Source organism: Taudactylus pleione, unplaced genomic scaffold (genome assembly GCF_031769625.1).
Source record: "Taudactylus pleione unplaced genomic scaffold, aTauple2 ptg000285l, whole genome shotgun sequence".
Taxonomy (NCBI): Eukaryota; Metazoa; Chordata; class Amphibia; order Anura; family Myobatrachidae; genus Taudactylus; species Taudactylus pleione.
In genome coordinates, this window is record NW_028284687.1 from 1,442,980 (window position 1) to 1,468,093 (window position 25,114).

At 44.0% G+C, this 25,114-nt stretch overlaps 2 protein-coding genes across 2 annotated transcripts in view; one reads left to right on the forward strand and one right to left on the reverse strand.

Annotated features, from left to right (window-relative positions):
- LOC148512042 (uncharacterized) overlaps positions 1 to 25,114 on the forward strand; it is a 61,420-nt gene that overhangs the window by 31,245 nt on the left and 5,061 nt on the right. The window contains exon 10 of the mRNA XM_088482372.1: positions 11,052 to 11,143. Within this exon, the coding sequence (XP_088338498.1) occupies positions 11,052 to 11,143 (92 nt within the window). The remainder of the gene's footprint in view (positions 1 to 11,051; positions 11,144 to 25,114) is intronic.
- LOC148512043 (uncharacterized) lies at positions 170 to 19,151 on the reverse strand. Its single transcript, XM_088482342.1, has 5 exons — positions 19,086 to 19,151; positions 12,943 to 13,021; positions 12,727 to 12,824; positions 6,666 to 7,269; positions 170 to 1,551 (listed from the first exon to the last, which is right to left on the reverse strand). The coding sequence occupies exons 2-5, from the start codon at positions 12,974 to 12,976 to the stop codon at positions 242 to 244; spliced, it is 2,046 nt and encodes a 681-aa protein (XP_088338468.1). The 5' UTR covers positions 12,977 to 13,021; positions 19,086 to 19,151; the 3' UTR covers positions 170 to 241.

Consider the following 25,114-nt stretch of genomic DNA (forward strand, 5'->3'; position numbering starts at 1 on the left):
ACATTCCTCACTTTTGGAACATTTAGAATATTATTACAACCCCAGTTCAGGTCTACCAGTTCATGGACATTGCTTTTTTTTACTGTGAATTTTCTGATTTGAAATCTGAATTATTTTATTGGTAAAACATTTCCCACACTCAGAACATGTAAATGGTGTGTCACCTGTGTGACTTCTCTGATGTGTAAGTTATGATTTCTGTGTAACACATTTCCCACATTCAGAGCATAGAATACGTTTCTCACCTGTGACTTCTTTGATGTATAACAAGATATGATTTCTGTGAAAAACATTTCTCACACTCAGAACATGGAAATGGTTTCTCACCTGTGTGACTTCTCTGATGTATAACAAGATGTGGTTTCTGTGTAAAACTTTTCTTGCACTCAGTACATGTATATGGTTTCTCTCCTGTGTGTATTCTCTCATGTGTAACAAGAGCTGATACACGTGTAAAATATTTCCCACACTCAGAGCATGAAAATGGCTTCTCACCTGTGTGATGTCTTTGATGTCTAATAAGATCTGATTTCTGCGCAAAACATTTTCCACACTCAGAACATGGAAATGGCCTCTCACCTGTATATTGTCTCTGATGTCTAACAAGATCTGATTTATGTGCAAAACATTTCCCACACTCAGAGCATGGAAATGTCTTCTCACCTGTGTGACTTCTCTGATGTGCGGCAAGACGTGATTTGTGTGTAAAACATTTTCCACATAGAGAACATAGAAATGGCTTCTCATTTGTGTGACTTCTTTGATGTATAACAAGATCCGATTTTTGTGTAAAACATCTTTCACACTCAGAGCATGGAAATGGCCTCTCACCTGTGTGATGTCTCTGATGCGTAACAAGATGTGATTTCTGTGTAAAACATTTCCCACACTCAGAGCAGGAAAATGGTTTCTCACCTGTGTGATGTCTCTGATGTCTAACAAGATCTGATTTGTGTATAAAACATTTCCCACACTCAGAGCATGGAAATGGCCTCTCACCTGTGTGACTTCTCTCGTGTGTAACAAGATCTGATTTCTGTGTATAACATTTCCCACACTCAGAACATGAAAATGGCCTCTCACCTGTATGTATTCTTTCATGTATAACAAGAGTTGATATGCGTGTAAAACATTTCCCACACTCAGAACATGGAAATGGTTTCTCACCTGTGTGACTTCTCTGATGGATAACAAGAAGTGATTTGTGTGCAAAACATTTCCCACACTCAGAACATGGAAATGGTTTCTCAGCAGTCTTAGCTGGCTGATGGGTAATACGTTTTGTGTTTTGTGTAAAACATTTGCCATCTATAGAAGAGGGAATTATTTTATCTACTGTAAATGCTGTATTAGACGTTCCAATATCAGAGTTAGCAGGAGAACATTCCCCATGAGTAGAGGGATTAGATGACACATCTGTACAGTGATGTACTGGGTGTATAATAGAGCTTTCTCGTGGGAAATCTCCTGTGATGTTGTTGCCTTCTATCTCACAATCAGGAAAGAGCATGGGAAATTCCTCTGAGACATTCCTGCTGTTACATCCATGTGCTGGAAATAAAATAAATACATGGTAATATGAATGTTTCCCCTATGACGTTTGCTTTGCCCAATAAAGTCTATGTTTAAAAATCCCAGAATTACCGCCAAATAGATACATTAAAGAGGCTGCAAGGCTGGATGTGTAACTCCTAAACCGACATTGGAAGTTGCCCTATGCATATAGCAGGGTTACATAAAACATTCAGACTTCACTTAATTAAAAAGAGGTGGGAACCGGACGGGAAATAAATCAATTGTAATATTCTCTATCAATAGGATATTACGGTGGAGGAGGCAGACACTTCTGGTGGGCAGGCCGTAATAGACTGGTCGCATTTTACACAGGATCCCAGTTTCAGATTGGGATCCCACATGCTATCGGAAGCCCCTGGGGATAAGTCAGGCAAGAAGGAGGCTGCCCCGGCCTCCTGTGAATTAAGTGCAAGAGAGTTTAGCCGCATGTTGGCGCAGTGTCGCCCGCGATTACCATCTAAAATATTGGCCAGGTGTTTAGAACTTCTCTAAGTCCCGGCTGGATTTTACCTGCTGCACACTGAAGGAATACGGGGACTGTTGGAACATAGAGCTGCTTAATGACATTCTCTGGGCTCAGAGGTACCACAGAGGAGGCAAGCTACTTAATTCTTAAGGTGGGTATCCACTAGACGATATGCTCCATGAGCGATATCGTCTAGTATTTGCCCTGCAATGCCGGGTTCAATGTCGTTAAGGACATTCAGCACCCACGCCGAACGATATATCGCTCACAATATTGTTCAGTGATGTCACTCTCCCTCATCCCTGTACTTGCAGAACCTGACAATATTGTCAGGTTGCCCTGCAAGTACGAGCGATTAAAGATATCATCAACACCCAGCGGGAGCGCGCATCGCTGGTTGTTGACTGCATACCCACTGGACGATATTGCGGATGATGAATGATATCGTTATAATTCAAACATTCCAATTTATCGTTTAGTGGATACCACCTTTAGTTGTAACTTACTCAGAATATTTGTGACTATGTTATACTAAGTTGATTCATTAGAGACCAGGACATAGCTTTTTTTACTCTGGGAATACTTTGCTAGATAAAGTTAACAGCCATCTTGTACCATTTTGTGCTAAATGTTATGGAGCATACACACGGTCAGATATGTCAGATCTGTCAGATGAATGATTTGAACGATTTTACCAAAGATTTGAACGATTTTGACTGCATTAAAATGAATGGAATCGTCCAAGTCTGACTGCAAACACATCAGAGGTCAGATATCGTTATCTGACCATCGGGAACACGCATCGTTCAAATCATTCATCTGACAGATATGTCAGATTTTCCTTCAGATATAAACGATTTTTTAAATCGTTATCGTTCAGATCTGAAGAAAAATCTGACCGTGTGTATGCACCAATATTCATGAACCTATTTCACTGTCCGCTACATGACTTGCAAGAAATGTTTAGAAATACATAGATTAGACTCTCACTCACTTGCTAGCTAATTTCTGAGAAGCAATCTCAAGGATAGGACTGCGTGCCTATTCCAATGCCAGGATGTGCACACCAAGAACAATTCAAAATGTACTGAAGTCTCTGCTTATCTTATTGCCAGGCAGAATATCTAGTAGGTGGGGGTTGAGAGACTTTTACTAGAGTGCTATAAAAATGTAACTTAATACACTGCAGAGAATATCCCAAACCACCCTTCGCTGTTTTTTTATTATTCCCAAGCAGGCTGTATACAACTGATTCCTGACACATATACAGAGCTCTCTTTGGGCCCGGTGAGGTCCAGAGAACCAGATTCGACACTAGCAATTCAATCCATGGCTTGAGAGGTTATAAAGTGGAGACATGCTATATGTTCATCATTTAAGCCTCAGGTGCAGCTCATTAAGACTACAGGGGGCATTGAATTGAAAAGAGAAATATCAATATAGCACTGTGAGCAAGAACAAGAGGAGTTTTGTATGTAGAATGCTGGCAATATTGATATTCAGTGCTTTTTGTCCATGTTACAAGTTAATACATTGAAGACTAGGACATATTCTCTTGCCTTGTGAATATTCTGCTGCAAATTGATAAATACCCTGTACTACAGATGATCGTCTGCTACAAAGCTGGTTTCTGATATGGAAAAGTTTGTTGCAAAAAGACAGATCATCTCACCAATGCTGGAAGGACCCTCTTTCTGGTCTGAAGGCCAAACTGCAGGAGCAGTCACAGCAGAGGGGTCCATCGGGGTAAAAAACCGGGAGCTCCAGTTGAGTACTCAATGTCGGGCAGCAGTGCTTGTGGTTCCACAAAAAACAACACCTAAGAATTAGGTGTAACATCAAAATCCACTAGTAACCTCTGCGCTGATAACATATGAGAAGGTTGGTATTGGCGAAGTCACACACTAATTCGGCAATATCTATAAAAACATTTATGATTATAAATAATCCATTGACCGGTCAACACGATATTTTTGAAACATCACATAAATTGTGATAAAGCCCCAAATTGAGGAGCGAAACCGGTCAGAGGCTTGGACCCCGCAGGATATCTTGGTGACTCGGACTTACTTGCCTGTACCGAGAAACTCCGGAAAGACGGGTACACGGTGCGCTACTGGACTGACAGCGGTAGTGAGGTTGAGATCATGCCGCGGCTTATAGAAAAAGAACCTGACAGGTATAAGCCTCGCTGGAGATTTAGCCTCCCTCTCCCCTTCCCCCTGACCAGCTTACAGGGGGACGCCTGGATCTTCCTAAGTGGAGACATACTAACATTAATATGCATCCTGTACCACTACTAATACGGAGTGATCTAAACAGGCATCGCATTCAATTGACTGCAGTGACCATTCAAAGACAGATATCTTTTTTACACTTGGAGGATACGAGCCACGAGCCTAATACAGCATATATCCCTTTCATAAATTGGATTTAAGAGACTTTAGATCCACCTCCTTTAGCGACCTTGATGAGCGGAGCCATAATTTACTCACTAAACAGCTTTGCGAAATTTTCTTTTAAGTGTATTGATTCTCTATGGACAATTTATGTGATGTTTTAAAAATATCGTGTTGACCGGTCAAAGGATTATTTATAATAATAAATGTATTTATGGATATTGTCGAATTAGTGTGTGATTTCACTCATACCAACCTTCTCCTATGTTATCAGCGCAGAGATTACTAGTGGTATCGCTATGATGTTATACGTTGCCAATGTCTGGAGATGTTCCATAGAAGGGAGAGTTTTCACTCTGTATTGTCTCTCTTTTTTCTTTGCCAGGCCTGGTAAATGGCTAATTTGACTTTCAGTCTCGGTCATATTATGAAAGTGATTTCTGAAGGACTGTGTGCTTCTAACCAGAAGACTGCCCTGATTGGCCAGAGAGATACGTGGCAGCCAATCAAATAACCAGATTCCACAATAAACTCAGCAAAACAACATAGAGAATCCTAGAAGCAGTAGCTGATCTATAAGGTTACCGTCTGTAACCGTGGAGACCACATCTCAAACAACATAAAAAGGACTAAATATGTGCCCCCTAACACACATCAGTATGCATTAAATAGGCAAATATGCTGCAGAAAGTGTCCCAGAGTTGGTTAAGGGTCCTCAGCTAATACAATCACCAGGTTATGAGTTCCCCGTGCCTTGGGTATTCATGATGATGTTTTTGTCCCTCAGATTGAAAGGGCACATAGGTTGGGTCCTGAGCTTCAAGACAGGGATTGCAGACCAAGGCTCGCTATCACCAAATTCCTTCATGTCAGGGCTAAGGAGAAGATATTGACTGCTTATAGGGCCTCCCATTCTTTAACAGTTCCACCATGACCTTCTCACTCCAAAGATTAAGCAATATGGTTTGTGGTGGCTATCTACAGGTACCTTTTAATCAAAAGGCTCATGCACTTAGTTGTTGCTTATGTAACATGGCTCTAAGCCATGGCACTAGGTGTTTCCGCCCATTTAATTCCAGATCATCCACCCTGTATCGGGATGGGATCCTTTGATGGGTTTGGTGGAGATTCTCCAGCACAGAAATATGTTTTCAAAAATGATCACCGTGTTTCATTGCTTACTGTACTATTGCTAGTGTAGTGAAACTATGATGGTCATAATGGATCTCTGTAGACACTGGCCAGGGTCTGGTATTTTTGCAGAAACTCATTGGGTGCACGAGGATGGCTCCCATCTCACGGCCTACGGGTTTCGTAAATGTTTATCAACCTTTCATAGATCCAAATCGCTATATGGGCCATTCTCTGATTGTGGATGTAGAGATGGATGTAGGATTATACATTGGTAAACATCTATACTCCTGATATTCCTCCTATTGTTTTTCCGCTAAATTGTCCCAACTCTTAGCTCATCGCACATTATATATTCTGATACTAGGTGGCGACTTTAGTACAGTGTACAAACCTAATATGAAAAAGTCCCCTCCTGCTTCTTGTTCAACAGTTCCCTCTTTGTACCATATTCATGATCTTAAAACTTTGTTTCTATTAAGTGACCCATGGAGGTTGCTCAACTTGACAGATCATTTACCCACCTTTCTAGATTTCTTCTTCATTCCTTGTCTCGCATAGACTACTTTTTAGTGGCCCGTTAGTTTCTCAGATGCGATTAACTGATATGGGGGACAGTTTCTGTTCATGCCTCAAATACGCTTAACATTGCAAGGGCTGATGGCTCACGAGGGAGCAGACTGGTCAGATCTCAGGGGCTGATAATACACAGTGACATGATGTGAGGGGGAGAGCAGGAGTATAATAGGGGCTGATGGCTCCTGATGTATGAGATACACCAGAGAGTGTGGGGAGGAGACTGGTCAGATCTCTGGGCTGGTAACACACAGTGACATGATGTGAGGAGGAGAGCAGGAGTATAATAGGGGCTGATGGATCCTGATGTATGAGATACACCAGAGTGTGGAGAGGAGACTGGTCAGATCTCTGGGCTGGTAACACACAGTGACATGATGTGAGGGGGGAGCAGGAGTATAATAGGGACTGATGCCACCATTAGTTTTCAACTGACAGAGAAGGGTGTAAAATAAGAGATTGTTGTGACTGAGCAAGAATAATATGTGACTTTTTTCTGTAATAAGTTTAATTCTCACCTGTGCTGATATTTGTAGGGATTTTTTCCTTCCACTGATGATCACCCCACACATATGTCTCTTCTGCCTTATCATCAGTCACATATGTCTCTTCTCCCTTTGTATCTTCTGTCTTATTATAAGCCACATATACCTCTTCTCCATTTATATCTTCTGCCTTATCATCAGTCACATATGTCTCTTCTCCATTTATATCTTCTGCCTTCATATCAGTCACATGCATCTTTTTTTCTTCATCTATATCATATGCCTTATAAGTCACGTAAGGCTCATCTACTCCGTCAAAATCTACAGCCTTATTATCAGTAACATACGTCTCTTCTTCTCCCTCTGTATCTTCTGCCTTTATATCAGACACATATGTCTCTTCTTCTGCCTTTGTATATTCTGCTTTCATCTCAGTCACATACGTCTCTTCTTCTCCCTCTGTATCTTCTACCTTAAGATCTTCTCCCTCAATATCTTCTACCTTCATATTAGTCATACATGTCTCTTCTTCTCCCTCTGTATCTTCTACCTTTAGATCTTCTCCCTCTATATCTTCTGCCTTCATATTAGTCATACATGTCCCTTCTTCTCCCTCAAGATCATTGAGACCTCCTCCCTAAATAACACAAAACACAGGATTTTTGTACTTACCAGTATAACCCTTTTCTCAGATACCATGGGGGACACTGGAGAATACACTGGGGCATAGGAATTGGTGGATTAGCCTGCCAAAGTCTAAGCTGGCTCCTCCCACCCCATAACTTAGGAGGCCTAGCTAGCTCAGTTAATGATTAACAAAGCCCTAAAAACAAGCCAGAGAAGAGGGGGAGAAAAGACAAACAAGACCAGAACAGAAAACCAAGCATGCAGAGTGGACATCCAGTGCATTGTTCATCCTAGCACCCTGCACCTGTCACAACCCGTGCAGTTCCTCTTTCCTGCCTGGGGTGTCGCTCTTTGCTTTGGTGCTTCTAGCACACTCTGGTTTGTATCTCAGCAGTTTTTTTCTTCAGCTGGGTGTGCTAGAAGCACCAGAGTAGAGAGTGACACCCCAGACAGGAAAGAGAAACTGCACGGATTGAGACATTTGCTAGAATGAACACTATAGTGTCTTTCATGGAATTGGACAAATGGCTTTACAGGTCCTTCATCCATTGAGGGACACTGGAGTATACCGTGGTAACGTCTGAAAGCAATCCACATGGGAGGTGGGCTGTATAGTAATAGACCCTTGGTCATGTAAATGACACACCCATATGGTGCCAGAAGCATCTCTCAAGACAGCTGAGAATAAATCAACCATGGGCATCAGAAAAGCCAGCCATCCATATGGGAGCATGGGCCACACACACCCACACGACTCCAGTCCAGTTGACAGAGGAATAGAGAAACACAGCACCAGTGAGTGCATGGAAGAAAAAGACCTCAACAAGCAAGGGATGAGGACAACCCAGAGGCAGAAAGCAATCTCTTGGTGAGCAGAGCCTGGAGACTAGGAGGATTGCCATAGAAATTCTTATAATGGATCCAGGACACCCCCCCTCCACGGGAGAAGTTGGACCAAAAATCCCAGAAAGGAAGAAAAAAACCAGGAGAAAAAAAAGGAAACATGCAAGAACTGCCAAAACATAGAGTTAAAAGGCATACGGCTCCCACACCAAGTACAGGCGCAGAACCCCAAGAAGCCCCCCCCCCCGAGGAACACAAGAAGAACCGCACCCAGTATTTCCGTAATTATAACATCCACAACCTAGGATCAAATGGTGAGAGGCCCACACGTAAGAGCCTCGATCACCATACCAGGATAATTGGGACCACTAGAGTCTTCCAACAAAAGCTTTCAAGAAGCATGTAATAGAAACAGGGCGACGCTACAAGGAACATCTTTACGATCACTCAGACATGGAAACTGTCCAACCAGAAGTGGTGGAGACTAACCGCCACCTTGATGAATCACTAGATACAGACTGGACAACATCGTGGTCTTGGGAAAATTAAGAAAAGGTACCAGAAGACTCAATGGTAGGAGAAAGTATTATTCAGAACAGCACAACCATACCTGTGCTATGGTCGCAACCCAGAAGGCCTGCCTAACCCCCCCCCCAAATGGCCGAGGCCAGCAGAGACAATAAGGGGGTAGCTGAAGATGCACACTGTCACCATACAGGGAAGAGAACAGCAGGTTCTCAAGCCCAAGGACAGAAACTGTGTAACAGGTGTTAAGAAGACCCTATTATGTCTGATTCAGCAAGGGACACAGATGAGATTTCGTACACACCATTGTTTCGCACTGCGCATGCACCGCAGTGCGCCTGCACGAATCGGCCGCTGCGATCGGATACCGATCGCAGTGAGCACGCATTCTTATCACACATTGACAGGAAGTGACCATTTTGGGGTGGTGACGGGGTTGGTCAGTGAAACGCAGGTGTGCCAGTTCGTTTGGACGCCGTTTCAGGGGCGTGCATAATTAAACCCCTGCGACATAAGACGCAGCCAGAGCTCTAGATGCACACAGGGAATTTAGCTGTTTGTGAGTAAGGTCTGGTCAACAACTATTATGCTAATGTGTTTGATGGTTCGTGACGTTACCTACTGTATGTTTTCGCTGTCTAGAGAGGTATTGCAGATGTGAGTAAAGGAATGTGGGCAGCAATATGTCATGGTGGGCGTCCGCTATTTGTGCTGCAGAGTCATTGAGATTGGGTTCATTAACATATTTTCGCAGCGGCCGGGTGTGTGCGTGAGCAAGCTTGCGTTGTTTGCTGAATCAGGCCCAACTACCCACCAGAAGTTGAGAGCAAAAATTGGTCATAGGACAGGACAGAGAATAAAAATGCACCAGTACCCTAGGGAGATGATATGGACCATACCAGTGTAAGAATAACCACGCACTGAAAGGGCCCACAGAGACCTAGGTGTGTACCAAGACTATGAGCAAAACACCAGCTAGGAACACCAACTAAAAAGGCTAGAGAACTACCTTGTCCTAAACCAAACCTGGAGCCGGAAAAGGCCGGTACACAGGGCCCCTTCTCCAAAGACCACCAACCCTGTGGATATGAGTAACTAAAGGTGACAATGGGTCAATAGTAGACGTGAATTCCCGAGATCTGCCCTTAATGCTGTCACCCTTGAAACATTTTACTGCACCTGTCCGTGGATGGAAAAAGGAAGAGGGTTGAAAGAATCCCCTGAGGACCAAACAGCAACAAGGGTAGGTAAAACAATGACAGACTCCTAGGGGGTCATGTAGGGCAGACAAGATCTGCGGAAAGTCTTACTCAGTCACCACATAGCAGTCCAGACTACAGAGTGAAGCATGAAAGAAAACTATCAAGACTATCAGGACGGGACAATGCCTCATGGCTTGGATGGAAATTGCCAACCTGTGGGCACATGGCAGTAGTCACAGGAAACCCGACCCACAGGCAATGAATAGTGGAAGCAAAGAAATATAAGGAGTATGACAATGCCCGGATGGTAGACGGACGACGCCTGGTACCAAACTCAAGAGACCTTTCTCCGACCATCCCAAACAAGTACTAAAAGGCAATTCAAGACGGAAGACACCAGGAGGTGCCTTTCTCAACACAACAGTCCCTTTTTGGTTACCTGACCATGGGTTCCAAATAAGGTCTGCGTCAGGTAAAAAGTACTAGCGTCCACCCTTACCCGATATTGATCAGGAGTCTCCTGGACACCATTCGAGATTACGGACTTGATTGAATTCAGAGATGTAAGCCATGGTGAATTTTATCCAGAACGAGCGACTGTTTGCCATTGCACACGTGCAACGACTGTTTTGCGATCACGTCTGCACAGAGGATTTATTCCATTTGGGGATGGTAATAGGGGTCCAGACACAGGTGTGTCTGGACCGTTTAAACACCATTTGATGGGCGTGTATAAATTAGTCATTGCGATCTCAGACTTCTAACACACACTGGTCTGCATGTCAGCAGTTTGTTGCATCAGCTAAGGGTGCTAGAAGCACCAGAGCAGAGACTGACACCCCAGGCAGGAAAGAGGAACTGCATGGGTTTTGACAGTTGCAGGGTGCTAGAGTGAAGACTAAGGAATATTGAATTACACCTGAAAGTAAACATTGCCTTCTTCATGAGCCAAAACTATATACTCCGAGAGGCAGAGATGCCAAGACGTATAGTACAAAAATAACCCATAACACTGATCTTACACGCATAGCGCGTAAAACAAATAAAGTTACTTAAATTACTTACAAAAGTAATTAGGTCTTGACATGATAAAGTTTCGATATAGAAGCAAAACTAGTCAGAGGCTCAGGACACCTACTGCATCACAAGTAAAATAGAAATGAGAGTCCAAAGCTGTATGTAACTCCTCTATTTCTCCTCTGTGGAACCTTCTCACTCTCAGGAAATAAGGAGAGAATAGAACAGCTCGTTACGCCAACATTTACAATAGTTCTCGAAGTTGATTCAACTCCTTGTCCAACCCACCTCAACACAGTGAGATGCATACACTTAAATTAATCTTTAGACCCTTTGGATGGATCGATATCAGGCAGAAAACAGTATTCAACCAGAGACCAAACTCACCTGGGACCAGGTATAGTAGTATACATAAAGGTTTCTTACTATCGAGTCACGGTTGGACCCTGTGTTTGGTTAGCCAAAGGTCCACACAAAATAGGAGATGTCAACTGGAACCACTGGTAATAAAATTTTTTAATCCACATGCATGATAATAAGGTGATGACAATGACAGTCAGTTTACAAAACAAGCCCACTCCACCTCATCCAGATTGTGAGGGGTAGGAATGTCCTTTGCGATGTAAAAAGAGAGAGTTCAGTTCTGCAAGGGGCCCTCCTGTACCACCAACGCGTTATGGACACAAGTCCTTCCTTAGGGAGTACTTGGGGTAACTCCACAGTAAGGCTATTTTATGTGTGTGTGTGTGTGTATATATATATATATATATATATATATACACACACCCAATAAAGTAGAGGGCGGCCCACCAATATCTAACACATGGTTGTGTGTTAAAATATGGACATACAGTTGAGCGTCCTCTGTACAAGGTCCAACAAAGTCCCCCTACTATACACACATAAAAAAAAACATGTGCATACATATACAAAAAATGCTTGACATCCTCAAATATAACACCCATTGTGCTTGTTATATTCATAATAAGAATGGTTCCAATCTGCATTTTCCCCTGATCTCCACATCACTCTGTCCCCGATTTCCAAACATAATAATGGCGCCAAAAATAGACAGATATGCTTAATTCTAATGGCCATATTTTGTACACAACCTAGTGATAGATAGAGGTGGCCCACCTTCCACTTTATTTGGTGTGTATATACAGCCTTACTGGAGTTACCCCAAGTACACCCTGAGGAAAGACTTGTGTGTGAAACGCGTTGGTGGTACAGGAGGGCCCTGAGGTTGCTCAGCCACATCCCCATCCCTGGCTGCGATTAAGCTACCAGCGCCAACCAAGTCGGAGGGACATTGTTGACTGCGGCTAAGACAGACGTGGATTCGTCCCTCCACCGCTGGAGGAACGTTCATGGTTACAGCTACATGGACCTCCGGTGCACGGTGGGTGCAGCAGCCAGAGGCTGCGCCCTGGTAGCCAGGATACAATCCTGTGTCAGAAGCGGCAGGTCCCTCTGGAGGTAATCCCATGGGTCAGGCCAACTCCTGAAGCCAGAGTCTGCACACAGTAAAAGGAGAAAAATAAATCAGGCTGCCCGGAAGACTTAGGAAAAACCGCCTGGCTCCACTGGGATGTCATCCTAAACGGAGCTTGCTAGGCATGCTGGGGTATGGAGGTGGTGGAGCCAGATAAGACATATTAAAGTGCCAGGATCCTCCTCAACTGCCTATGCAGCTGAGTAATTTCCAGTGCCCCCCAGTGGATGAAGGAGAAAACAACAGAAATACACTTAAATAGAGACAGATTATACTCACTGAGATAAGACAGTATGATATCCGTGTATGACACACACAGTTGGCTCTACACATCATATAGTTACAGTCACATTGGTAAATTGGTGAGACCCTAAATTTCATCTACCTGATGCTCCTGTGGGATCCTGTGATTCTCCTCTGTACAATCTTGAGAATAAAGAGGATGGGGACATCTCTCTGGGGTATTTCTGTTACTGGGTCCATCTGTAGGAGACACACAGTGACTGAGTACATTGTATATATGTGATTATCAGGTGATGTATGTATATAGGGGCCCCCATACCTGCTCTCCCCTGTACAATAAATGACAGTCTCCTCTTACCCAGTGATGTGAGGGGCCGGTGATTCTCCATCATCACGTCCTTGTACAGACCCCTGTGTTCCTCTATATACTCCTCCTCCTGCATGGAGACATAGACAGTGACATCCTGACACCTTATAGGAACCTGACACACACAATGATACAGTCATCACCTAGACACATCCCCTGGTGTTACTGTATAATGTCCAATTCCCAGCAGTCACCTCTCCAGTCATCACCCAGACACACCCCTGGTGTTACTGTATAATGTTATATTCCCAGCACTCACCTCTCCAGTCATCACCCAGACATGTCCCCTGGTGTTACTGTATAATGTCCCATTCCCAGCAGTCACCTCTCCAGTCATCACCCAGACTCGTCCCCTGGTGTTACTGTATAATGTCCCATTCCCAGCAGTCACCTCTCCAGTCATCACCCAGACAAGTCCTCTGGTGTTACTGTTTAATGTCCCATTCCCAGCAGTCACCTCTCCAGTCATCACCTAGACACGTCCCCTGGTGTTACTGTATAATATCCCATTCCCAGCAATCACCTCTCCAGTCATCACTCAGACACGTCCCCTGGTGTTACTGTATAATGTCCCATTCCCAGCAGTAACCTCTCCAGTCATCATCCAGGCACATCCCCTGGTGTTACTGTATAATGTCCCATTCCCAGCAGTCACCTCTCCAGTCATCATCCAGGCACGTCCACTGGTGTTACTGTATAATGTCCCATTCCCAGCAGTCACCTCTCCAGTCATCACCCAGACACGTCCCCTGGTGTTACTGTATAATGTCCCATTCCCAGCAGTAACCTCTCCAGTCATCACCCAGACACGTCCCCTGGTGTTACTGTATAATGTCCCATTCCAAACAGTCACCTCTCCAGTCATCATCCAGGCACATCCCCTGGTGTTACTGTATAATGTCCCATTCCCAGCAGTCACCTCACCAGTCATCACTCAGACACATCCCCTGGTGTTACTGTATAATGTCCCATTCCCAGCAGTCACCTCTCCAGTCATCACCCAGACACGTCCCCTGGTGTTACTGTATAATGTCCCATTCCAAACAGTCACCTCTCCAGTCATCACCCAGACACATCCCCTGGTGTTACTGTATAATGTCCCATTCCCAGCAGTCACCTCTCCAGTCATCACCCAGACACATCCCCTGGTGTTACTGTATAATGTCCCCTTCCCAGCACTCACACCTCTCCAGTCATCACCCAGACACATCCCCTGGTGTTACTGTATAATGTCCCATTCCCAGCAGTCACCTCTCCAGTCATCACCCAGACACGTCCCCTGGTGTTACTGTATAATGTCCCATTCCAAACAGTCACCTCTCCAGTCATCACCCAGACACATCCCCTGGTGTTACTGTATAATGTCCCATTCCCAGCAGTCACCTCTCCAGTCATCACCCAGACACATCCCCTGGTGTTACTGTATAATGTCCCCTTCCCAGCACTCACACCTCTCCAGTCATCACCCAGACACGTCCCCTGGTGTTACTGTATAATGTCCCATTCCAAACTGTCACCTCTCCAGTCATCACCCAGACACGTCCCCTGGTGTTACTGTATAATGTCCCATTCCAAACAGTCACCTCTCCAGTCATCACCCAGACACATCCCCTGGTGTTACTGTATAATGTCCCATTCCCAGCAGTCACCTCTCCAGTCATCACCCAGACACATCCCCTGGTGTTACTGTATAATGTCCCCTTCCCAGCACTCACCTCTCCAGTCATCACCCAGACACGTCCCCTGGTGTTACTGTATAATGTCCCATTCCAAACTGTCACCTCTCCAGTCATCACCCAGACACGTCCCCTGGTGTTACTGTATAATGTCCCGTTCCCAGCAGTCACCTCTCCAGTCATCACCCAGACACACCCCCTGGTGTTACTGTATAATGATAAAGGTTCTACAGACACAAAAGGAATTTAAAACGGTGTAAATATATATAAAGATGTAGTGACAGGAGAAATTTAGGATGATGTATACAGATGTAGTTATATGATAGGATTTAAACAGATGTAGGGATATAGGGGAATGTATAGTGTTCATTCTAGGACCGCCGTGGGGCAGGGCGCCAGACCGTATAAAGGAAACTTAATAAAAAAGGGGCGTGGCAATTGCATGTCTTTAAGACGCAACCGATTTTCATCACTCTTGGGGGCGTGCCCACAAGCTCTCCAATCTCTGTGAAAATAGGTATGTATATAGAGGTAGAGATAGAGGAGGATGTATATAGAGGTAGGGAAAGAGGAGGATGTATATAGAGGTAGGGATAGAGGGGGATGTATGTAGAGGTAGGGATAGAGGAGGAGGCATGTAGAGGTAGGGATAGAGGAGGGTGTATGTAGAGGTAGGGATAGAAGAGGATGTATGTAGAGGTAGGGATAGAGGAGGATGTATGTAGGGATAGAGGAGGATGTATGTAGAGGTAGGGATAGAGGAGGATGTATGTAGGGATAGAGGAGGATGTATGTAGAGGTAAGGATAGAGGAGGATGTATGTAGAGGTAGGGATAGAGGATGTATGTAGAGGTAGGGATAGAGGAGGATGTATGTAGAGGTAGGGATATAGGGGGATGTATGTAGAGGTAGGGATAGAGGAGGATGTATACAGAGGTAGGGATAGAGGAGGAGGTATACAGAGGTAGGGATAGAGGAGGAGGTATACAGAGGTAGGGATAGAGGAGGAGGTATACAGAGGTAGGGATAGAGGAGGATGCATGTAGAGGTAGGGATAGAGGAGGATGTATGTAGAGGTAGGGATAGAGTAGGATGTATGTAGAGGTAGGGATAGAGGAGGGTGTGTGTAGAGGTAGGGATAGAGGAGGATGTGTGTAGAGGTAGGGATAGAGGAGGATGTGTGTAGAGGTAGGGATAGAGGAGGATGTATGTAGAGGTAGGGATATAGGGGGATGTAGAGGTAGGGATAGAGGAGGATGTATGTAGAGGTAGGGATAGAGGAGGATGTATGTAGAGGTATGGATAGAGGAGGATGTATGTAGGGATAGAGGAGGTTGTATGTAGAGGTAAGGATAGAGGAGGATGTATGTAGAGGTAGGGATAGAGGAGGATGTATGTAGAGGTAGGGATATAGGGGGATGTAGAGGTAGGGATAGAGGAGGATGTATGTAGAGGTAGGGATAGAGGAGGATGTATGTAGGGATAGAGGAGGATGTATGTAGAAGTAGGGATAGAGGGGGGTATATATAGAGGTAGGGATAGAGGAGGATGTATGTAGAGGTAGGGATAGAGGAGGATGTATATAGAGGTAGGGATAGAGGAGGATGTATATAGAGGTAGGGATAGAGGAGGATGTATGTAGAGGTAGGGATAGAGGAGGATGTATATAGAGGTAGGGATAGAGGAGGATGTATGTAGAGGTAGGGATAGAGGAGGATGTATATAGAGGTAGGGATAGAGGAGGATGTATGTAGAGGTAGGGATAGAGGAGGATGTATGTAGAGGTAGGGACAGAGGAGGATGTGTGTAGAGGTAGGGATAGAGGAGGATGTATGTAGAGGTAGGGACAGAGGAGGATGTGTGTAGAGGTAGGGATAGAGGAGGATGTGTGTAGAGGTAGGGATAGAGGAGGATGTATGTAGAGGTAGGGATAGAGGAGGATGTGTGTAGAGGTAGGGATAGAGGAGGATGTGTGTAGAGGTAGGGATAGAGGAGGATGTGTGTAGAGGTAGGGATAGAGGAGGATGTGTGTAGAGGTAGGGATAGAGGAGGATGTATGTAGAGGTATGGATAGAGGAGGATGTATGTAGGGATAGAGGAGGATGTATGTAGAGGTAAGGATAGAGGAGGATGTATGTAGAGGTAGGGATAGAGGAGGATGTATGTAGAGGTAGGGATATAGGGGGATGTAGAGGTAGGGATAGAGGAGGATGTATGTAGAGGTAGGGATAGAGGAGGATGTATGTAGGGATAGAGGAGGATGTATGTAGAAGTAGGGATAGAGGGGGGTATATATAGAGGTAGGGATAGAGGAGGATGTATGTAGAGGTAGGGATAGAGGAGGATGTATATAGAGGTAGGGATAGAGGAGGATGTATATAGAGGTAGGGATAGAGGAGGATGTATGTAGAGGTAGGGATAGAGGAGGATGTATATAGAGGTAGGGATAGAGGAGGATGTATGTAGAGGTAGGGATAGAGGAGGATGTATATAGAGGTAGGGATAGAGGAGGATGTATGTAGAGGTAGGGATAGAGGAGGATGTATGTAGAGGTAGGGACAGAGGAGGATGTGTGTAGAGGTAGGGATAGAGGAGGATGTATGTAGAGGTAGGGACAGAGGAGGATGTGTGTAGAGGTAGGGATAGAGGAGGATGTGTGTAGAGGTAGGGATAGAGGAGGATGTATGTAGAGGTAGGGATAGAGGAGGATGTGTGTAGAGGTAGGGATAGAGGAGGATGTGTGTAGAGGTAGGGATAGAGGAGGATGTGTGTAGAGGTAGGGATAGAGGAGGATGTGTGTAGAGGTAGGGATTGAGGAGGATGTATGTAGAGGTAGGGATAGAGGAGGATGTGTGTAGAGGTAGGGATAGAGGAGGATGTATGTAGAGGTAGGGATAGAGGGGGATGTATGTAGAGGTAGGGATAGAGGAGGAGGTATGTAGAGGTAGGGATAGAGGAGGATGTATACAGAGGTAGGGATAGAGGAGGATGTATATAGAGGTAGGGATAGAGGAGGATGTATACAGAGGTAGGGATAGAGGAGGATGTATATAGAGGTAGGGATAGAAGAGGATGTATGTAGAGGTAGGGATAGAGGAGGATGTATGTAGAGGTAGGGACAGAGGAGGATGTGTGTAGAGGTAGGGATAGAGGAGGATGTATGTAGAGGTAGGGACAGAGGAGGATGTGTGTAGAGGTAGGGATAGAGGAGGATGTATATAGAGGTAGGGATAGAGGAGGATGTATATAGAGGTAGGGATAGAGGAGGATGTGTGTAGAGGTAGGGATAGAGGAGGATGTGTGTAGAGGTAGGGATAGAGGAGGATGTGTGTAGAGGTAGAGATAGAGGGGGATGTGTGTAGAGGTAGGGATAGAGGAGGAGGTATATATAGAGGTAGGGATAGAGGAGGAGGTATATATAGAGGTAGGGATAGAGGAGGAGGTATATATAGAGGTAGGGATAGAGGAGGATGTATACAGAGGTAGGGATAGAGGAGGATGTATGTAGAGGTAGGGATAGAGGAGGAGGTATGTAGAGGTAGGGATAGAGGGGGATGTATGTAGAGGTAGGGATAGAGGAGGATGTATGTAGAGGTAGGGATAGAGGAGGAGGTATGTAGAGGTAGGGATAGAGGAGGAGGTATATATAGAGGTAGGGATAGAGGAGGAGGTATATATAGAGGTAGGGATAGAGGAGGAGGTATATATAGAGGTAGGGATAGAGGAGGATGTATACAGAGGTAGGGATAGAGGAGGATGTATGTAGAGGTAGGGATAGAGGAGGAGGTATGTAGAGGTAGGGATAGAGGGGGATGTATGTAGAGGTAGGGATAGAGGAGGATGTATGTAGAGGTAGGGATAGAGGAGGAGGTATGTAGAGGTAGGGATAGAGGGGGATGTATGTAGAGGTAGGGATAGAGGAGGAGGTATGTAGAGGTAGGGATAGAGGGGGATGTATGTAGAGGTAGGGATAGAGGGGGATGTATGTAGAGGTAGGGATAGAGGAGGAGGTATATATAGAGGTAGGGATAGAGGGGGATGTATGTAGAGGTAGGGATAGAGGAGGAGGTATGTAGAGGTAGGGATAGAGGAGGAGGTATGTAGAGGTAGGGATGAGCTGTATATAGATATAGGGGATATATATAGGATCTGTTTATAGACATAGGGGATGTATATATAGGAGCTGTATATAGATATAGGGGATTTATATTGAGATATAGTAGATGTATATAGATATAGGGGGTGTATATAGACATAGAAGTATACATAGGAGCTGTGTATATATAGTGGATGTATATAGATATAGGGGATGTATATAGATAGATATAGGGGATCTATGAGATGTATATATATATATATATACACGGATACAGTATGAGGTATATGGAGAGTGTAAGATATAATATACACATATAACATGTAATAACCAGACACAGACAGGGAACATTAGGTCATTACCAGGTGAGGTCACAGCGATCTCTCCCCAGCTCCCGGGTGACGTCACTGTGATCGCATACAGGCAGGACAATGGCCGCTCGGAGCCTCCGCCTCTGTGGTTACTGAGCTTCACCCTGGAAACTACATGACCCGTGATGCACTGCCTGTGCGTTCCAGCTGACTTCCTGTCTATGCGTTCCAAGGACCGGAAGTGATTTCTCCTCCATTGTCTGAACCCTTTTTCGGGTGTCGTTTGTCTGGGAAGAAGCAGAGGAGGTGATGTATAGTGCTGAGGCTTCATATACACTGTATATAAAGTATACTGTACCCCTACACTGTGCATAATATTCTATATACTGTACCCCTACGCTGTATATACTGTACCCCTATACAGTGCATAATATTCTATATACTGTACCCCTACACTGTATATACTGTACCCCTACACAGTGCATAATATTCTGTATACTGTACCTCTACACTGTATATACTGTACCCCTACACTGTGCATAATATCCTTTATACTGTACCCCTACACTGTATATACTGTACCCCTACACTGTATATACTGTACCCCTACACTGTGCATAATATCCTTTATACTGTACCCCTACACTGTATATACTGTACCCCTACATGTGCATAATATTCTATATACTGTACCCCTACATGTGCATAATATTCTGTATGCTGTACCCCTACACTGTATATACTGTACCCCTACACTGTATATACTGTACCCCTACACTGTATATACTGTACCCCTACACTGTGCATAATATCCTTTATACTGTACCCCTACACTGTATATACTGTACCCCTACACTGTATATACTGTACCCCTACACTGTATATACTGTACCCCTACACTGTGCATAATATCCTTTATACTGTACCCGTACACTGTATATACTGTACCCCTACACAGTGCATAATATTCTATATACTGTACCCCTACACTGTATATACTGTACCCCTACACAGTGCATAATATTCTGTATACTGTACCTCTACACTGTATATACTACACTGTGTATAATCTGTATACTGTACCCCTACACTGTATATACTGAACCCCTACATGTGCATAATATTCTATATACTGTACCCCTACACTGTATATACTGTACCCCTACACAGTGCATAATATCCTTTATACTGTACCCCTACACTGTATATACTGAACCCCTACATGTGCATAATATTCTATATACTGTACCCCTACACTGTATATACTGTACCCCTACACAGTGCATAATATTCTTTATACTGTACCCCTACACTGTATATACTGTACCCCTACACAGTGCATAATATTCTGTATACTGTACCTCTACACTGTATATACTGTACCCCTACACTGTGCATAATATCCTTTATACTGTACCCCTACACTGTATATACTGTACCCCTACATGTGCATAATATTCTATATACTGTACCCCTACATGTGCATAATATTCTGTATACTGTACCCCTACACTGTATATACTGTACCCCTACACTGTATATACTGTACCCCTACACTGTGCATAATATCCTTTATACTGTACCCCTACACTGTATATACTGTACCCCTACATGTGCATAATATTCTTTATACTGTACCCGTACACTGTATATACTGTACCCCTACACAGTGCATAATATTATATATACTGTACCCCTACACTGTATATACTGTACCCCTACACAGTGCATAATATTCTGTATACTGTACCTCTACACTGTATATACTACACTGTGTATAATCTGTATACTGTACCCCTACACTGTATATACTGAACCCCTACATGTGCATAATATTCTATATACTGTACCCCTACACTGTATATACTGTACCCCTACACAGTGCATAATATCCTTTATACTGTACCCCTACACTGTATATACTGAACCCCTACATGTGCATAATATTCTATATACTGTACCCCTACACTGTATATACTGTACCCCTACACAGTGCATAATATCCTTTATACTGTACCCCTACACTGTATATACTGAACCCCTACATGTGCATAATATTCTTTATACTGTACCCCTACACTGTATATACTGAACCCCTACATGTGCATCATATTCTATATACTGTACCCCTACAGTGTATATACTGTTCCCGTAGACTGTATATACTGTCCCTACACTGTATACTCTACCCGTACACTGTATATACTGTACCCCTGCACTGTATACTGTACCCCTACACTGTACATACTATTATTTATACTGTACCCCTACACTGTATATACTGTACCCCTACTTTGTGCATAATATTCTGTATACTGTACCCCTACACTGTATATACTGTACCCCTGCACTGTATACTGTACCCCTACACTGTACATACTGTACCCCTACACAGTGCATAATATTCTTTATACTTTACCCCTACACAGTGCATACTATTCTTTATACTGTACCCCTACACTGTATATACTGTACCCCTACACTGTGCATAATATTCTGTATACTGTACCCCTACACTGTGCATAATATTCTGTATACTGTACCCCTACACTGTATATACGTTACCCCTACACAGTGCATAATATTATTTATACTGTACCCCTACACTGTATATACTGTACCCCTACACTGTGCATAATATTCTGTATACTGTACCCCTACACTGTATATACGTTACCCCTACACAGTGCATAATATTATTTATACTGTACCCCTACACTGTATATACTGTACCCCTACACTGTGCATAAAATTCTGTATACTGTAACCCTACACTGTATATACTGTACCCCTACACTGTGCATAATATTCTGTATACTGTACCCCTACACTGTGCATAATATTCTGTATACTGTACCCCTACTTTGTGCATAATATTATTTATACTGCACCCCTACACTGTATATACTGTACCCCTACTTTGTGCATAATATTCTGTATACTGTACCCCTACACGTGCATAATCTGTATACTGTACCCCTACACTGTGCATAATCTGTATACTGTACTCCTACACTGTAAATACTGTACCCATACACAGTGCATAATATTATTTATACTGTACCCCTACACTGTATATACTGTACCCCTACTTTGTGCATAATATTCTGTATACTGTACCCCTACACGTGCATAATCTGTATATTGTACCCCTACACTGTGCATAATCTGTATACTGTACTCCTACACTGTATATACTGTACCCATACACAGTGCATAATATTATTTATACTGTACCCCTACACTGTATATACTGTACCCCTACTTTGTGCATAATATTCTGTATACTGTACCCCTACACTGTATATACTGTACCCCTACACAGTGCATAATATTATTTATACTGTACCCCTACACTGTATATACTGTACCCCTACTTTGTGCATAATATTCTGTATACTGTACTCCCACACTGTATATACTGGACCCCTACACTGTGCATAATATTCTGTATACTGTACTCCCACACTGTATATACTGTACCCCTACACAGTGCATATTTTTTTATACTGTACTCCTACACTATATATACTGTACCCCTACACAGTGCATATTATTCCTTATACTGTACCCCTACACTGTGCATAATAGTCTATATACTGTACCCCTACACTGTGCATAATATTCTGTATACTGTACCCCTACGCAGTGCCTAATATCCTGTATTCCGTACTCCTACACTGCATAATATCCTCTATACCTTAACCCTACACCGTGCCTAATGTCCTGTATACCGTAGTCCTGCACCGTGCCTAATGTCCTGTATACCGTACCCCTGCACCGTGCCTAATGTCCTGTATACCGTACCCCTGCACCGTGTCTAATGTCCTGTATACCGTACCCCTGCACGGTGCCTAATGTCCTGTATACCGTACCCCTGCACCGTGCCTAATGTCCTGTATATCGTACTCCTGCACTGTGCCTAATGTCCTGTATACCGTACTCCTGCACTGTGCCCAATGTCCTGTATACCGTACCCCTACACCGTGCCCAATGTCCTGTATACCGTACCTCTACACCGTGCCTAATGTCCTGTATACCGTACTCCTACACCGTGCCTAATGTCCTGTATACCGTACTCCAACACCGTGCCTAATGTCCTGTGTACCGTACTCCTACACCGTGCCTAATGTCCTGTGTACCGTACTCCTACACCGTGCCCAATGTCCTGTATACCGTAGTCCTACACCGTGCCTAATGCCCTGTAGACCGTACCTCTACACCGTCCCTAATGTCCTGTATGCCGTACTCCTACACTGTGCCTAATGTCCTGTATACCGTACCTCTACTCTGTGCCTAATGTCCTGTATACCGTACTCCTACACTGTGCCTAATGTCCTGTATACCGTACTCCTACACTGTGCCTAATATCCTGTATACCGTACTCCTGCACTGTGCCCAATGTCCTGTATACCGTACCCCTACACCGTGTTTAATATCCTGTATACCGTACTCCTACACTGTGCCTAATATCCTGTATACCGTACTCCTACACCGTGCCTAATGTCCTGTATACCGTACTCCAATACCGTGCATAATGTCCTGTGTACCGTACCCCTACACCGTGCCCAATGTCCTGTATACCGTAGTCCTACACCGTGCCTAATGTCCTGTATACCGTACCTCTACACCGTGCCTAATGTCCTGTATGCCGTACTCCTACACTGTGCCTAATGTCCTGTATACCGTACCTCTACACTGTGCCTAATGTCCTGTATACCGTACTCCTACACTGTGCCTAATGTCCTGTATACCGTACTCCTACACTGTGCCTAATATCCTGTATACCATACTCCTACACTGTGCCTAATGTCCTGTATACCCTACTCCTACACTATTCATAATATGTATATTCTCCTGCTACACCGTGTTTAATATCCTGTATACCGTACTCCTACACTGTGCCTAATATCCTGTATACCGTACTCCTACACTGTGACTAATATCCTGTATACCGTACTCCTACACTGCATAATATCCTGTATACCGTACCCCTACACTGTGCCTAATATCCTGTATACCCTACTCCTACACTGTGCCTATTATCCTGTATACCGTACCTCTCCACTGTACCTAATATCCTGTATACCGCACCCCTACTCTGTGCCTAATATCCTGTATATCATACCCCTACACTTTATCTAATATCCTGTATTCCGTACTCCTACACTGCATAATATCCTGTATACCATACCCCTACACTGTGCCTAATATCCTGTATACCGTACCCCTACACTTTACCTAATATTCTGTATTCCGTACTCCTACACTGCATAATATCCTGTATACCTTACCCCTACACCGTGCCTAATGTCCTGTATACCGTACCCCTACACCGTGCCTTCTATCTTGTATACCGTACCCCTACACCGTGCCTATTATCCTGTATACCGTACTCCTACACCGTGCCTTCTATCTTGTATACCGTACCCCTACACCGTGCCTAATGTCCTGTATATCGTACCCCTACACCGTGCCTAATGTCCTGTATACCGTGCCCCCTACACTGTGCCTAATATCACGTATACCGTACCCCTACACCGTGCAAATATCCTGTATACCGTACTCCTACACTGTGCCTAATATCCTGTATACTGTACTCCTACACTGTGCCTAATATCCTGTATACCGTACTCCTACACTGTGCCTAATATCCTGTGTACCGTACTCCTACACTGTGCCTAATGTCCTGTGTACCGTACCCCTCCACTGTGCCTAATATCCTGTATACTGTACTCCTACACTGTGCCTAATATCCTGTATACCGTACTCCTACACTGTGCCTAATATCCTGTATACCGTACTCCTACACTGTGCCTAATGTCCTGTGTACCGTACCCCTACACTATTCATAATATGTATACTCTCCTGCTACACTGTGAATAATATTCTCTATATTGAACCTCTAGTCTGTGCATAGTATGCCGTGACATCACTTATATCTATAGTAATAATACAGGGACATGACTGGGGAGGTGAGAGGATCTGGGAGTGTCACAGTGACATCACTTATATCTATAGTAATAATACAGGGACATGACTGGGGAGATGAGGGGATCTGGGAGTGTCACAGTGACATC

What these genes read in the sequence shown, in the direction of transcription:
- LOC148512043 (XM_088482342.1), bottom strand. Translation starts at nt 12,976, where the DNA reads ATGATGGAGAATCACCGGCCCCTCACATCACTGG. An exon ending in CCGGCCCCTCACATCACTGG is followed by an intron (nt 12,825 to 12,942) that starts GTAAGAGGAGAC and finishes TGTCTCCTACAG; the next exon opens with ATGGACCCAGTAACAGAAAT. An exon ending in CCCTACAAATATCAGCACAG is followed by an intron (nt 1,552 to 6,665) that starts GTGAGAATTAAA and finishes TTTTATTTCCAG; the next exon opens with CACATGGATGTAACAGCAGG.